The 14,235-nt window shown below is 44.7% G+C and overlaps 2 protein-coding genes across 2 annotated transcripts; both read right to left on the reverse strand.

The window, feature by feature from the left end:
• Positions 1 to 906: 906 nt before the first annotated feature.
• On the reverse strand, positions 907 to 2,409 carry LOC147972802 (protein FAR1-RELATED SEQUENCE 5-like). The gene has a single exon (XM_087523684.1). It carries the CDS (start codon positions 2,407 to 2,409, stop codon positions 907 to 909), a length of 1,503 nt encoding a protein of 500 aa, XP_087379810.1.
• Positions 2,410 to 2,443: 34 nt separating this feature from the next.
• Positions 2,444 to 3,539, reverse strand: LOC147972803 (protein FAR1-RELATED SEQUENCE 11-like). The gene is made up of 3 exons (XM_087524456.1): positions 3,363 to 3,539; positions 3,213 to 3,278; positions 2,444 to 3,127 (listed from the first exon to the last, which is right to left on the reverse strand). Exons 1-3 carry the CDS (start codon positions 3,537 to 3,539, stop codon positions 2,444 to 2,446), a joined length of 927 nt encoding a protein of 308 aa, XP_087380582.1.
• Between the last annotated feature and the right edge of the window lie 10,696 nt (positions 3,540 to 14,235).

A 14,235-nucleotide genomic window follows, 5' to 3' on the forward strand; every position in this document is an offset into this window, starting at 1 on the left:
CACCACCGACGACAGCGCACACATATGCATGTGCCATGCACGCAAACGCACGCATACACCATGGGGTGCACCTAACAGCACCAAGCGCACGTGCATGCGCCATGCACGCAAACACGAGGGTACGCCACAGGGTGCACCTAACACGAACACTGCACTGCACGCAACCAACACATGAAATACCGGCAAAAAATTTAAGTTACTTAAAAAAAGCCCAACCACCGACGTAGGGCCCCACGCAAGGTTGGAACGAAAACTGACACAAAACGAACGTTATGTCATGTTCGGCGAGTGTTTCTGGCCATTTTCACCGGGAAAATCCTAGGAAATGCATCGAGCGCCGGAAAAATACGAAAATTGGCGTGGGTGCTGTCGAGGGTGATGGAAACGTGTGGAAAAAGTTTCGTGCCATTCGGCGGAGTGAAAAAGAAACGTAGTTGGGAACCCCCCCCCCCTCCGGCAGAACGAACCGGAGCTGGTTGCACTATGTCTATGTGATCGCATGCATGCAATTGCACCAAAGTGGGCGGACATGCGGGCACGGCCTACGTAGGGCCCCACGCAAGGTTGGAACGCAAACGGACACAAAACGAACGTTGCGTCACGTCCGGCCAGTGTTTTACGGCATTAACACAGGGAAAATCCTAGGAAATGCATCGAGCGTCGGAAAAATATGCAAACCGGCGTGGGTGCTGTCGAGGGTGATGCCAACGTGCGGAAAAAGTTTCGTGCCATTTGGCGGAGTCAAATAAAAAAGTAGTCGGGAACCCCCCTCCGGTAGACAGAAAAGAAGCTCGTTGCACTGGGGGTACGTGATCACATGCATGCAAAATATAAAAAAAATTGGGTGAGAAAATATAGTCGGTGAAATCAAATTGGCAACATATAACAAAACAAAAAGGTAGCAACTCACTTCTCGTTCAGACTACATGAAGCCTTGTTATGACCTGGGAGACTACACAGACTGCACAAAGGACCAGTTTTCTTCTCTGAAAAATCTTTTGGCCTACCATTCTTTGTAACGTCGGGGCCACCCTTCGACCGCCCCTTCTTAGGTGCACCCTTCGTCAAAACTTTCTGAGGATCACCAATACCAGGCTCAACTTGTTGCGCTTGACTTGCCTCCTTCTTAAGCATAGCATACCTTCTACTTCCTATAAGTTCCTCCTCTGAAATCTTTTTCTGCGCTATTATGTTGTCCAGACACTTCATCAACTCGTCGTACAAGAAGGGATCATTTGCTGCAACATGAGCAGCTTCTGCGGTTTTAATGGTTATTGCACTATACCGTTCTCTCTCCAATGGCCCTGACCAACCCCATCCAAACATATCACTCTTCCGCTGCACAGGCAACCCATCTCTCGCATGTTTGGACAACCGATGCATGACACAACACTTTGGTATTTTAGTTAAGTTCAGATGATGGAGAACAAACAGAATGTGTTTGCATGGCAGCCCTTTCCGAACCATCCTAAGACAACTGCATGTAATAGTTTGTTCTGAGTTACCTGGTTCATAAACAACATTGTACCTGAACTTGTGGTTATCCTTCCATGTCACCATGAATGTTTGACGCCCAATTCCCACGAGCGTCTCAAATATCTCCAGCTGACCCATCTTATGCAAATCATCTTGCAGGATGTAGAAATTAGCAGGTGTGAATACTTTGGCGGCATGCTCCTCAAGGGCCTTATATTCAGTAACCGACGGCGGTTCCTTCTGGAATGCCTCGCAGTCATCGTACGCCTCGTTCTCACGCAGGCGAACTATACAATTCTCATAATGCACGACCAAATCAATAATTGTCATACCGTAGTTCAGGTGAAGGTGAAGGCAGGAGTTGAGGCTTTCACTCCTCTGGTTACTTTGCATACCAAGGAAAAAACCATCGGAAAGATATGAAGCTGCCCAAAGTCTCCTCTTCCTGTACATCCTGTCAAGCCACTCTTCGGTTCTATCCGTCTTCCACTTATCATAGAAAGCTTTCCATCTCTGCTCAAAGTTCGCTTGAGAGGTGGCATAGTACAGGAGCGATCTGAACTCATCCAGTGACTTGTAATGCAGGTGCCTTTGCATATTTTTCTCGATATGCCAGGAGCAAAGACGATGGAAAACATCTGAAAGGACAGTTCGAATAGCCCGGATCATTGCAGCGTCACCGTCTGTGATTATTGACTTTGGCTTCACCTGACAGTTTGCCTTCATAAATGTCTGCAGCAGCCACACGTATGTCCCTTCCGTCTCGTCAGCAATGATGGCACAACCAAACACTGTGGTGCAACGGTGGTTGTTAACTCCGACAAAGGGGACGAACGGCATACCGTATATGTTCATCTTATACCTGCTATCAAACACGACCACATCTCCGTAGTCCTGATAGTCCCTCCGCGACTGTGCATCGCACCAGAACATACTCTTCAGTCGCCCTTCCTTGTCACGCACATACTCAAAAAAACTCAGGGTCCTTCTCCTTCCTGCTCCTCATAATGCCAACTGCCGTCTCTGCATCACCCTTTGCAATGAGCTTCATTTTTTCTCTGCAACAAAGATTGTAAATGTCCCTCCTGATAAGCCCGCACTTATCGTACGAACCGTATCTGCTGATGAAGTTGTCCATTATAATATGCTTTCTTATCACGGCCGCTTCCATCGCCAATATCTCAGCCCTCTGGCCATCTCCAATCCGTCTGTGTGACCACAAAAAACAAACCTCATCGGGCCGAGCCATCGCGTGGTTGTGATCATCCACGAATGATGCGACGAACCAAACACCACGTTCTCTGTCCAGCTTCACCACCATATGTGCACCGCAGTCGCAACGAGTCTCCGGTCTAAGCCTGCGCTTGCGGCCCTCCATGGTTATGAACTTGCTCTGCCTTCTCCCTGCCCTGGAGCAAAGAAACCGCCGGTACCGTATCATTCCCGAAGCACCTCGTTTCACCTTCTGTTTCCTGATACTAAACCCGTGCTCTCTGGCGTGATTGTTGTAGAATATGTATGCATCCCCTTGCGACCGAAAGGTCATAGCCATGACCTTCCAATGTGTCTCAAGCATCTTCTGCTCCCTTTGAGCCTCCTCAATATCAATCTCTCCCTCATCGTGATCAAGTACAGGACCATCTGACTCCTCCTACAACATTCATTTGAAAATATATATGTCAATTACTATCATTTAAATCATACTATTGATCGATGTACAACATCTAACAACTAACCTGGCTCAAGTTATCTGCAAATGATTCCTGCCAACTATGTTGCACATTGTCAACATCCACATCTTCCTGTAAATTTATACACAAAGATATATAGTTAGCCATGCCATACTTTGCAAATTCAAAAATAAAAACAAAATATACGCCACTTACGTTGTCGCTATTTGCGCCATGTTCATTATTATCAAAATCCTCTGGAGGTAAGATATCATATGACGAGACGGAATCGTTGTCGCTGCTGTCATCATCTTCGTTCAAATTATCGTTATCGGTCTTAGTCACCTTATCAGTACCATTCTCGTCCCTCCCGAATGCGGATTCTTCGTCCATGTCAACACGCCTAACTCACAGAACTGCAAAACATCGTGTGTTAGGTTTAATACAATGCATCATGCCCAAAGCAATGCTAGTTCTGTAAATCATGCCCTAGTCCGTAGAGGAGGCGCTGCGGCGGGAGGTTTTGATGAACCCTAAACCCTAAATCAGTACATGCATGAACTAGCCCTCACTTCTATCCATCAGGCCCGTCCCATGCCCGCTAGGTTTAGATGACAAACCTTGGCCCGCGGTGTAGACGTCGCCGGCGTTCGATGACAGTGCTGCAGAGGCGGCGTCAGACGTCGGGCCCTTCACGTCCCCGGCGTAGGACGACGACGGTGAGATGCAGCGACGGACGACGTTGCGACGGCGAGGGCGGTGTCGGACGGGGTTCGGGCGGCAAGGGCGGCGTCAGACGTCGGGCCCTTCACGTCCGCGTCGTCGGACGACGGTGAGATGCGGCGACGGGCGACGTTGGGACGGTGAGATGCGGCGAAGGGCGATGTTGGGACGGCGAGGGCGGCGACGGGCGACGTTGGGACGGCGAGGGCGGCGACGGGCGACGTTAGGATGGCGAGGGTGGCCTCGGACGGGGTTCGGATGGCGGCGATCCGCGGCGACGGCGATCGGCCACTTTGGAACTACCGTGATCGGCGGGCGGGCGACCAGATGGGTGGGCGAGAAGATGGGGGCGGGCCTAGATCGTGGCTAGTTTTTTTTTCATCCGCGCGGTATACGTATGCCCGGCAGAGCTGTACAATACGAGGTGGGTATACGTTTCTTCCGTATGCCTATTCTGCCCTTCTACGTTTTGTTGGGGGGGGGGGGGGGGGGGGGTCTACCGAAGCAAGGCCCTAAAGTTATTCCTGTGGAGGTTAGCAAGGAGCTCTATACCTATGGCGGATGTGCTTGAACATAGGAAATGAATACATCAGCGGCATGCATGTTATGTGGTGCAATGGACTCGTGGTGACATACTTTGATCAATTGCTCAATGGCAAGATGCGTTTGAGCGTTATTGGATGAGGGTCTTGTTGAACAAATGTGCCAACATGCCAATCAGAGTCTGAGGGACTGGCTTTTCAGAAGGCGGTGTATCACCCATAGGACGATTAGCCCTATGGGTGATTTGGGGAGCTAAGAAGGCGGTGTATGAGAGGATATCTACCAAAGCCTTTTATCAACTCACTTATTTATCCAGTCATCCACTAATGATCAACAAGTTCCGAAGAAGTCGAGGACGCCGACCGGACAGAGTAGAAAAGCTAGGCCAACACATTGGCTACAACCTCTAGAAACACATCGTCAAGGTGAACGTGGACGCTGCTGTCGCCGGAGGTGCGGGTGTTGGATCAGTTGCATATATTTGCAGAGACATAGAGGGTTTATCAGCCAATGTCTGCAGGGGCATCACTGAGTCCACTACACTGGAAGCATTGGCAATTCGTAGGCCATGGCTTTAGCTGGAGATTTGAATTTGCAATCCATACATGTAGCATCAGATTGCAAGGTGGTGATCGGGGACGTCAAGCAGAAAAGTGGGGCAGTCTACGGTGCCATTATACACGAATTCATAGATTACTCTAGTAGTTTCATCTTATATGATTTCGTTCATGCGTTTAGGAGCTCAAATTTTGAGGCTCACAGCCTAGCAAAGCGAGCTTCATAGTAAGGGGCTGGCCATCATGTTTGGTTAGGCCATCCCGATGATCTTTCTTTCATCCCTGTAAACATCTAGCAAAGCGAGCTTTACAGTTAGGAGTTGACCATCATATTTGGTTAGGACACCCGATGATCTTTCTTTCATCTCTGTAAACATCATGGCGGGTTAATATAGCTTCGCCTGATTGTCTCATAAAAAAATAAAAAGGTGATTGCTGTGGTGGGTCCATGACCCAAGGCCCAAGGGCCCAGATTTTCCGAACAACTGTAAACTTCAGTTCCATTGAAAAAAAACTATAAACGTCAGTCAATGCTCTTCCGCAAGAATATTGTAAGTATAAACTTCAGTCAGTGCTCTGCCGCATGAATCGCACTTCAAGATGGATGCCGCGGATAGTTCGGAACATCCAACTAGGCGTGGTGGGAATATATTTTCACTGTTTCTCCCATACCGATAATGCTACATCTACGTAAGCCTACTTAAAAAAACTACCTAACTAACTCTCCTCACCCCTCCCCTCCTCCCCGTTTTCAAGTGGGTGGGCCCCTTCCTAGCCAATCCTCCAATACTAATCCCCCAGCTGGCTCCACGAGCAATGCTACATCTAATAAAATTTACTAGGTTAAGTTTTACGTAAATAACCAGAAAACTGTGATTGGGATTAGAGGGGAGGAGGGGCCCACCCCCTGGAAATCAGGCGGGGAGGAGAATGTGGTGAAGGAAAGTTAGGTGAGGCTTCGTAAGTTGTTAGTAGACCCTCCTCCCACACCTGCCTCTCGTCTCCTTCTTTTTTGAGTTGTGGCTCTCATCCAAGGCAGAAGCCCTCTTGAAGACTTGGCTCCCGACAAACGCTCCCACTCCATCCCTCCTTTCCGTGACTAGCTCTTCCCCTGTTCTCTCTGACCGATCCAACCGAACCATGCATATCCTAATCACCAATCTTTAGATCTCCTTCCTTCTGCATTGGCCCGGCCGCCTCACTCCACCTGTGTGTCAGTGCGTGCACGGCAGAACATGGCTGACACAGCTCGTCACCCATTGCTGATCTTGCTTGCCATTGTGGCCGCTACCGCGATCATCGTGGCCATCAGTGTGGTTGTAGTGTTGTACCACAAAAGGAACAAGAGGAAGAAGAAGAGGGAGCTCAGCGACGCCGGGTCACGCACGTCTGCAAGGTGGTTGCCGCAATACGCGGTTGGTAAGTCGTTCACATTCGAGGAGACAGGGCTGGTCCAATATATTTTTGGGCCCGGGGCGATGTAAAATAATTGTTTTTCATATTAAACTTTTATACTTATTTTAAACTAAGTGTATCATATTACAATTGTAATTAATATTTTTTATTACTTAGCCACATAAAATGTTTTCAAATAACATTTATATTATTATTTGGTATGCATCTGTAATGTATATAATTGAATATTTTAATTTTACAAAATGAAAAATTTATGATGTACCAAAACTTTTCTTTACTGTTAAGACAATCTTTCATATTTATTTTTCTTATATTGCATAAACGGTGTAGTGTATACACATTTGCATATACATGCGTGTGTTCATATATCTTTTCATGTTATATTGAATATTATGATAGAGATTTATAAATTATAGACATACCAACAAATATTTTTATAGCAATTTCTAGTGTATATTAGGTGGTCATATTCATGGAAACTTCTAGGGCATAGAAAATGTGGCCTGCATGATAGGTTCAGTAATTCGAAGAACCAAAAATGTTGTTGATTATACTTTTACGCATGATTCGATTACCTAATGTGCTCGTCCAGATTCACTTGGTTTACTTTGGTGCAAATCAGATGCCTAGACGTTTATCAAATTAAAAATTGTGCATTGGTTTAAACATTGAAATCGATATATCATAATTTTCATTATGATACTAAGACATGCATTGTAAAAGAGAGACTAATGTATTTGAACTCAACTCCCAGTCGGATTGGTTTGCCTAAGCGTGGTATAACTTATCAGTATGTGGTGTGAACTTATGCTTATGCTAATTGAGGCTCTATTTTATCCATTGAATAATATTCCAGATGTAATGTATACTCTTTTTTTGGAGAGATCTCGCAAGCTTTATTGATTCAGAGACATGTTCATAGGTACAATAGTTGGGTTATGAGGATTGTCCAACCACACATCTCTACCTATGCCTAGATTATATGCATACTTTGCGAGATTGTGAGCCTCCAAATTGAAGTTTCTACGCTCAAAAATAAACTTGCAAGAAGAAAAACCAGAACTACGAGCTATTATTTCATGTGTGATTGCTGCGTTCGGTCCACTTGTTCCCCAGTTGATGTCATTAACTACTCCTTCGCAATCGGAAGCCAGAACCACATCATGAACATCCAGATCTTCTGCCAAAGCTAGTCCCTCTCAGCAAGAAAAGGTTTCTAAGACTGTTGGATCAATGACACCTTCGTAGAACACTGTCGAAGACCCCAGGTAGTTGCCATTCTCATCTCGACATAGTGCAGCCACAGCTTCGCCCTTCTGCTCCGAGCTACTGCTCCATCACCGTTCACTTTGACAGTGTCGGTTCCCGAAGCAAGCAAGCGTTGAGTCCTGGCCGCCCGTGCTGACATGCTCACCGTCATGTTCACCTTAGGGATATGTTGCAAGTCCGCAAGGAAGTTGTTCACAAAAGAAATAGTTTGGTGCGGCGCTTGAAAGATTGCCTCGTACACAGCTTTTCGCCGAGCATACCAAATCGCTCAAAGTGTGACAACCATTGTTGTAAACTTGGAGTGATCCATCCTGCTGCATAATTCAAACAACCATCTCTTTGCACTTGGTTCTTCTAGTTCTGCCATCGCTAGCAGCACATCTGCATCCAATAGTGCCCACACACAGCTCGACATAGTACAGGAGATCAAAGTGTGCCGCCACGAGTCTTGGCATCCACACAAAGGACATGTGCCCTGGGTTGCCATATTCCTGTGGTGTAACACATCCGTGGTATGCAGCGAATGCCGTGCCAAACGCCAGATGAATAGTTTGATCTTCGAGAGTATAGGTATATTCCAAAGTGCCGACCAGGCTTTTCCTTCTTCCTGGCCTGCAGATGATCCCGATCTGCCCTCTAGCCACTCCTCTCGCTGCAGTTTTGTGCTTACCAAAAATCTTACTAGTGTAAGTTTTAGTTGGGCCCCTCCCCTCTTGGGGCCCGGGGCGGTCGCCCCTTTTGCCCGGCCTATGGGCCGGCCCTGCCAAATACGCGCTTGCCTGCCAGCGGAACGGCACCCTGCCGGACGCCGTCGACCCGGTGATCAAGGACGAGATCACGCCAGAATGCCTCGAGAAATTCGCCTAGACGGCCGTGAGGTGCCTCGCTGACCAAGGCATGGAGCGGCCTACCATGGGGGGCGTGTTGTCGAACCTAGAGCTGGCGATGCAGCTGCTTAATTCCATGCCGATGCAAAATAAACCACTGATACAACAAAATCATATGTTGTATGTGTAGTGGTTTTTGCACTTATTTTAGCGGATTTGCTAATTCACTTTAGGTAGCAGCTTGAAATTTTGAAATTGTGTTAGTCGATTTCTTGTGAGCTGGTTTGGGCTATTTTGATTTTGTTTGAATTTTGTTTCATTTTCTTACTTTTTAAAGGGTAATACCAATGGCATTATCTTATAAAACTTCATTATTTTAATATTGATGTTGTTTTTGTTATTATTTTATTTTCTTTCTTTCCTTGTTATGAAATTTCTTTTTATGAAATATGCACTATCATATGCTTGTACACAACTTGGCTCAAGGGCATTAAGGGTGAACAAACTCCAGTGCGGACTCCGCCTCCAGCCGCAGCTCCTTTGCCTCTGGGTTCTTCAGGGGTACTCGCCCGACTCAGTTGCTTGTTCACCCTTGACACACAACTTGTCCGACATCTACCAACTGCATGCCCATTCTTGATACGTAACTTGGCCCTAGTTGGCCAGTTCCATGTCCTTCTTTGACAAACAACTCACCTGATCAAGTTGCATGTCCGCCCTCGACAGGCAACTTGCCTGCCCCAGTTGCAACTCTACCAACTATGCCCAACTAGGCTTTTTATTTGCCCCATTTGCAAGTCCATCATTGGCTCGCAATCGGGGCCTCGACCTTTTTTATTGTCAAAGTTGTAAGTTCACACTCCACTAGCAAACTAGTTGTGACTTTTTTTTGTCATAGTTACAAGTCCAACCTCGACTCGCAACTGATCCTTTTTCCTTGTTTCGACCTTTTGCTTCAGTTGCAAGTTCATCCTCCACTCATAATTAGGCCTGATCCTTTTCCGTCCCAGTTGCAAGTACACACTCAACATGCAAAATAACCCCTCAACCTTTTTTGCCCAAGTTCCAAGTTCACCCCAGACTCGCAACTGGGCTGACTTTTTTTGTCTCATTTGCTAGCCCACCCTCAACTCACAAATTGGATCTGAGTTTTTTCTTCTTCTCAGTTGTAAGTCCATCCTCGACCTGCAACTGATCGTCGACCCTTTTTCTTGTCCCAACTGGAAGCCCACTCTTTGACCCGTAACTGGGCCCGACATTTTTTTGTACCAGTTTCACGTCCATCTTCGACTCGCATCAAGGCAAGAGCTACCTTTTTTGTCCTAGTTGCAAGTCCACACTCGACATGCAACCGGACCCTAGCATTTTTTTTCCTAGTTGCAATTCCATCCTTGATATGAAACTGGCCCTCGACCCCTTTTTATGCCTCAGTTGCGGTCCGTCCTTTGACCCGCAACTTCACTCTCGATTCGCAACTAGACCCGAGCTATGTTTTTCCCTAGTTGCAAGTCCACACCCGACACGCAACCAGACCCTGGCATCCCCCCTAGTTGCAAGTCCACCCTCAACTTGCAACTGGGGCCCATTTTTTTGCCCCAGTTGCAAGTCCACTCTTGACTCGTAACTAGGTATGACCTTCTTTTGTCCTAGTTACAAGTACACCATCGACATGCAACTGGAGGTGGCAAGACCATGATTTTTTCCTCTCTTTATTATTTATTTTATTTTTCTACTTTTCCAAAATTCCTTTCCTTTTCTTGTCTTTTTTCAATAATTAATGGGAATAGAATTGAAATATTTTTAAATGAATGATGTATATAATTTTAAATACACAACAAACATTTATAAAAGACAAGTAAAATATTTTTAAATATGCGAACTATATTTCTCAAATAATGTTAAATTTTTAAACGGATTTGCTAATTCTCATCTAGATGAAGCTTTGCCACATCTAAATTTTTCACTACACGATCAATTGCTAAAATATTTTGTCCAAACTATTTGATCGATGTGTCCTGTGTGTCTCTGCTGCATCGATATGTGTGCATGTCCGTCCCTTGTCGGCCATGTGTTTTGTTTGCATGCCAGTTTTTTTTTGACGTTTGTTGGCATGCCCGTTGGGCTTTGAGGTTTCACGCATGTGTAGTGTAGGCTGGGGCCAATGGGTGCACGTGTTTTCCAGTATGTTTAAACTGGTATATAATGGGAACAGTGTCCTATGATTTTTTCCCGAAAAATCTTTTAAGAAAAATAACGCGATAAGTTTGCATGTCTGCCTCTAATGCGCAATTACACATTGCAAGTCACCCTTAACTTTCAGCTGGTCTGATCTCCCCCACTCTCAGTTGCAAGTATAGCAACAATTTGCAACCAAGCCTAACAATTTTTTCTGCCTCAGTTGCAAGTCCATCCTCGACTCACAAATAGGCTTGAATTTTTTTTTTCAGTTGCAAGTCCGCCATCAACTCGCGACTGGGCTCGATTTGGCCCCACCCTTTTTTGCCTTGGTTGCAAAGTCACCCTAAAGTTCTAAGTGGGAAAATATTTTTTCTGCCTCATTTGCAAGTCCACCAATAGCTAGGCCCGATCCTTTTTCTTTGCTTCAATATCAAGTCCACCCTCTACTTCTAATTGGGCCCAAAGTTCTTTTTTCCTAGTTGCAAGTCCACCATCGACTCGTAACTGGGCGCGATCAGGCCCAACCTTTTTCCACATCAGTTGCAAGTCCACCATCGACTCGCGATGACCCAAAGTTTTTTTTGTCTCAATTGCATATCCACTCTTGACTCGCAACTAGGCCTGATTTTTTTGTCCCAGTTGCAAGTCCACCATTGATTCGTAACTACGCTCGATCCTGGCCTGACTGATTTTTGTCTTAGTTGCAAACTCAAGCTCAACTTATAACTGGGCCCAACCTTTTTTGCACATCAAATGCAAGTCTATAGACAACTTGCAACCAAGCCCCATCTTTTTTTTGCATCGGTTGTAAGTCCACTATCGACTCACAACTGGTCCTGAAGTATTTTTTGTTCTAGTTACAGATCCATCATCGACCCACAACTGAGCTTGATCTGAACCCAACCTTTTTTGCATTGGTTGCGACTCCACCAACAACTTATAACCGAGGCCAACCCTTTTTTCTGCCTAGTCCTTGAAAAGAACGACATATCATTGGCCGGCCTTGTTAATAGGAGGCCACAAGTGCAGGTGTTTGCATCTCTAATAAAGAGCAACTAGTTGACGAGCGCTCATTCGAGAGCCTCACAACGATCAGCCCACTTGCGCTCTCAGCCGCCGCCACGTGTCGCGCTCTGGGTGCTCTTTCTGATTTTTTTCCGCACGCGTTTTCGGCTTTTAAAACGGTTTTCTCGGGTTTTTTCGGCGTTTTGGTTTTCCATTGGTCTTCCTTAGCTTTTGGACAAAAAAATCAAAATTTGTTTTGAGCGAAAAAACGTGTTTTTTCCTTCCGCGAGAGTCACGATTTTGCTTGTTAGAGAGGCCGAGCCATGATTTTTTCCTCTCTTTATTATTTATTTTATTTTTCTACTTTTCCAAAATTCCTTTCCTTTTCTTGTCTTTTTCAATAGTTAATGGGAATAGAATTGAACATATTTTTAAATGAATGATATATATAATTTAAATACACAACAAAATTTTATAAAAGACAAGTAAACTATTTTAAAATACATGAAGTATATTTCTCAAATAATGTTAAATGATTTTTAAACGGATTTGCTAATTCTCATCTAGATGATGCTTTGCCACATCTAAATTTTCCACTACACAATCAATTGCTTTTTTTAGGCAACATTGCGAAGCTTTTATTGATTCGTCACAATGTTTACAGGGACGAATGGTAAGTTCTCGGGATGTCCTAACCAAACATGGCGGCCACCACTGAGAGATAAAGTATGCTTCGCTAAGTTGTGAGCTTCAAAGTTTGAGCTCCTAAACTCATGACTGAAATTGCAAAAATCAAAAGCTAAAGACTGTTCTACTATTTCATGAATAATTGCTCCATAGCTCGCCAGATTCTCCTTATGTATGTCTTGCACCACTGTTTTGCAGTCCGATGCGACTTGAATGCGTCTCAAATAGAGGTCATCCGTCAAGGCGAGTGCTTCTCTGATGGCGAGAGCTTCCAGAGTTGGGGGATCCACAATATATTTGAAAGAAAGAGTCGACGCTCCCATGAACATACCTCTGTCATCTCTGCAAATGACCACGACTGCTCCACCATAACTGGTTACCGCCGCGTCGACGTTAAACTTCGCATCACCTGAGGGCGGGGCTAGCCATCTCCTCGGTCTAGCACTGGTTGGAGTGGCCGTCGATTGTTGCCTGGCACTGATCACTTGTAGCTCGCCCAAATATTTAGTTATAATGCTATTGAAAGAATAAGGTGGCTGAAATATGTTCTCGTGAATTGCCTTCCTCCTGGCAGCCCATAGTGCTCAAAGCGTCAACACTAGTCGATCATAGAGCTCTTTCGTCAATATTTCATGCATTGAAAACAGCCACTCCTTCGGGCCCTCTTCCTGGCGATCCACCATATGCTGCACCAACTCCTCCGGGGCCAACGCCCATACACTCACCGTCATCGGACATGAAAGAAGATCATGTTTCCATGTGTCAACACCCCCACATATCAAGTAGGTATCCTCTGTTGCCAAGCAAGTATCATCTGTTGCCATGTGACGGTTGCTAAAATATTTTGTCCAAACTATTTGATCGATGTGTCCTGTGTGGTTGTGTTCCACATCGGCCCATTTTTCTGGTCGCGCTCTAGGGCCTCTATGTCCCGTGTGTCTCGGGTGCTCCTAATCCGCGCTTTCTGCGCCGGTTACGATAACTGGCGCTCGTAGGTGGGCTGTATCTGCAAGAGGCACATACTCGTTCATTCGACGCTATAAAAAAAAGCTTATTTCGTTAATTGGGAGTAGCCGGACTCAAACTCCTCTCGCCAGCAACAGCAGGAAGCCGCAATAACCACTAGACCGAGCTCCCCCTGACGACCAATATTAGGAAAGTGCACTATTTGACCTTCTAGTACAGCATTAAGAGTACTATTATATACCTTATATAAATTATATGAAAAGAAACATGAAATTTGAAAATAAATTAAGACACTTATTGAAACCATGAATTTTAAAAAAATTAAAAGATTCGTACAAATTAAAAAAAATCATGAAATTTCGAAATAAGTTCACAAAGTTGAAAACTTTCATCAAATTTAACAAAAAGTTCATCCAAATTAAGGAAAAGTTCATCAAATTTGAAAAAACTATCGATTTTGAAAAAAGTTCATCGAATTTGGTTCGAATTTGAAAGCATGAAAAAAGTTCATTGATTATGAAAAAGAAGTTCACGAATTTGAAAAAAAGTTCATCGATTATGAATTTTTTTTCACGAATTTAAAAATAAGTTCATCAAATTTGAAAAATGTTCATCAAATTTGAAAAAAAAGTCAGTTATGAAAAAAAGTTCATCAAATTTTAAAAGAAATCATCTAAGTCTAAAAAAATTCATCAATTTAGGAAAAAGGTTCCCGAATTTTTTAAAAAACCACGCACTAAAAAAGCAGAAAAGGATAAGAAAAAAGAACCGAACTGGAATACCGAATATAAAAGAAGAAAGCCGAGTAACTATCCAAATGTGGGGTGACGTCTTGATGGTTATGGCGTAGCCTTCTCAACAAAGGAGTCGCAGGTTTGAACCCTGGCTACTGCACATTCTTTTACGTTCCTAGAAACA

The sequence above is a fragment of the Triticum urartu genome, chromosome 5A, assembly GCF_056163025.1.
Source record: "Triticum urartu cultivar PI428250 chromosome 5A, HENAU_Tu73, whole genome shotgun sequence".
Classification (NCBI taxonomy): Eukaryota; Viridiplantae; Streptophyta; class Magnoliopsida; order Poales; family Poaceae; genus Triticum; species Triticum urartu.

Coding starts and splice junctions, on each gene's coding strand:
- LOC147972802 (XM_087523684.1), bottom strand. CDS start 2,409: ATGTTCTGGTGCGATGCACAGTCGCGGAGGGACTATCAGGACTACGGA.
- LOC147972803 (XM_087524456.1), bottom strand. CDS start 3,539: ATGGACGAAGAATCCGCATTCGGGAGGGACGAGAATGGTACTGATAAG. Junction 3,279..3,362: donor ATGGCGCAAATAGCGACAAC/GTAAGTGGCGTA, acceptor ATAAATTTACAG/GAAGATGTGGATGTTGACAA. Junction 3,128..3,212: donor TTGCAGATAACTTGAGCCAG/GTTAGTTGTTAG, acceptor TGAATGTTGTAG/GAGGAGTCAGATGGTCCTGT.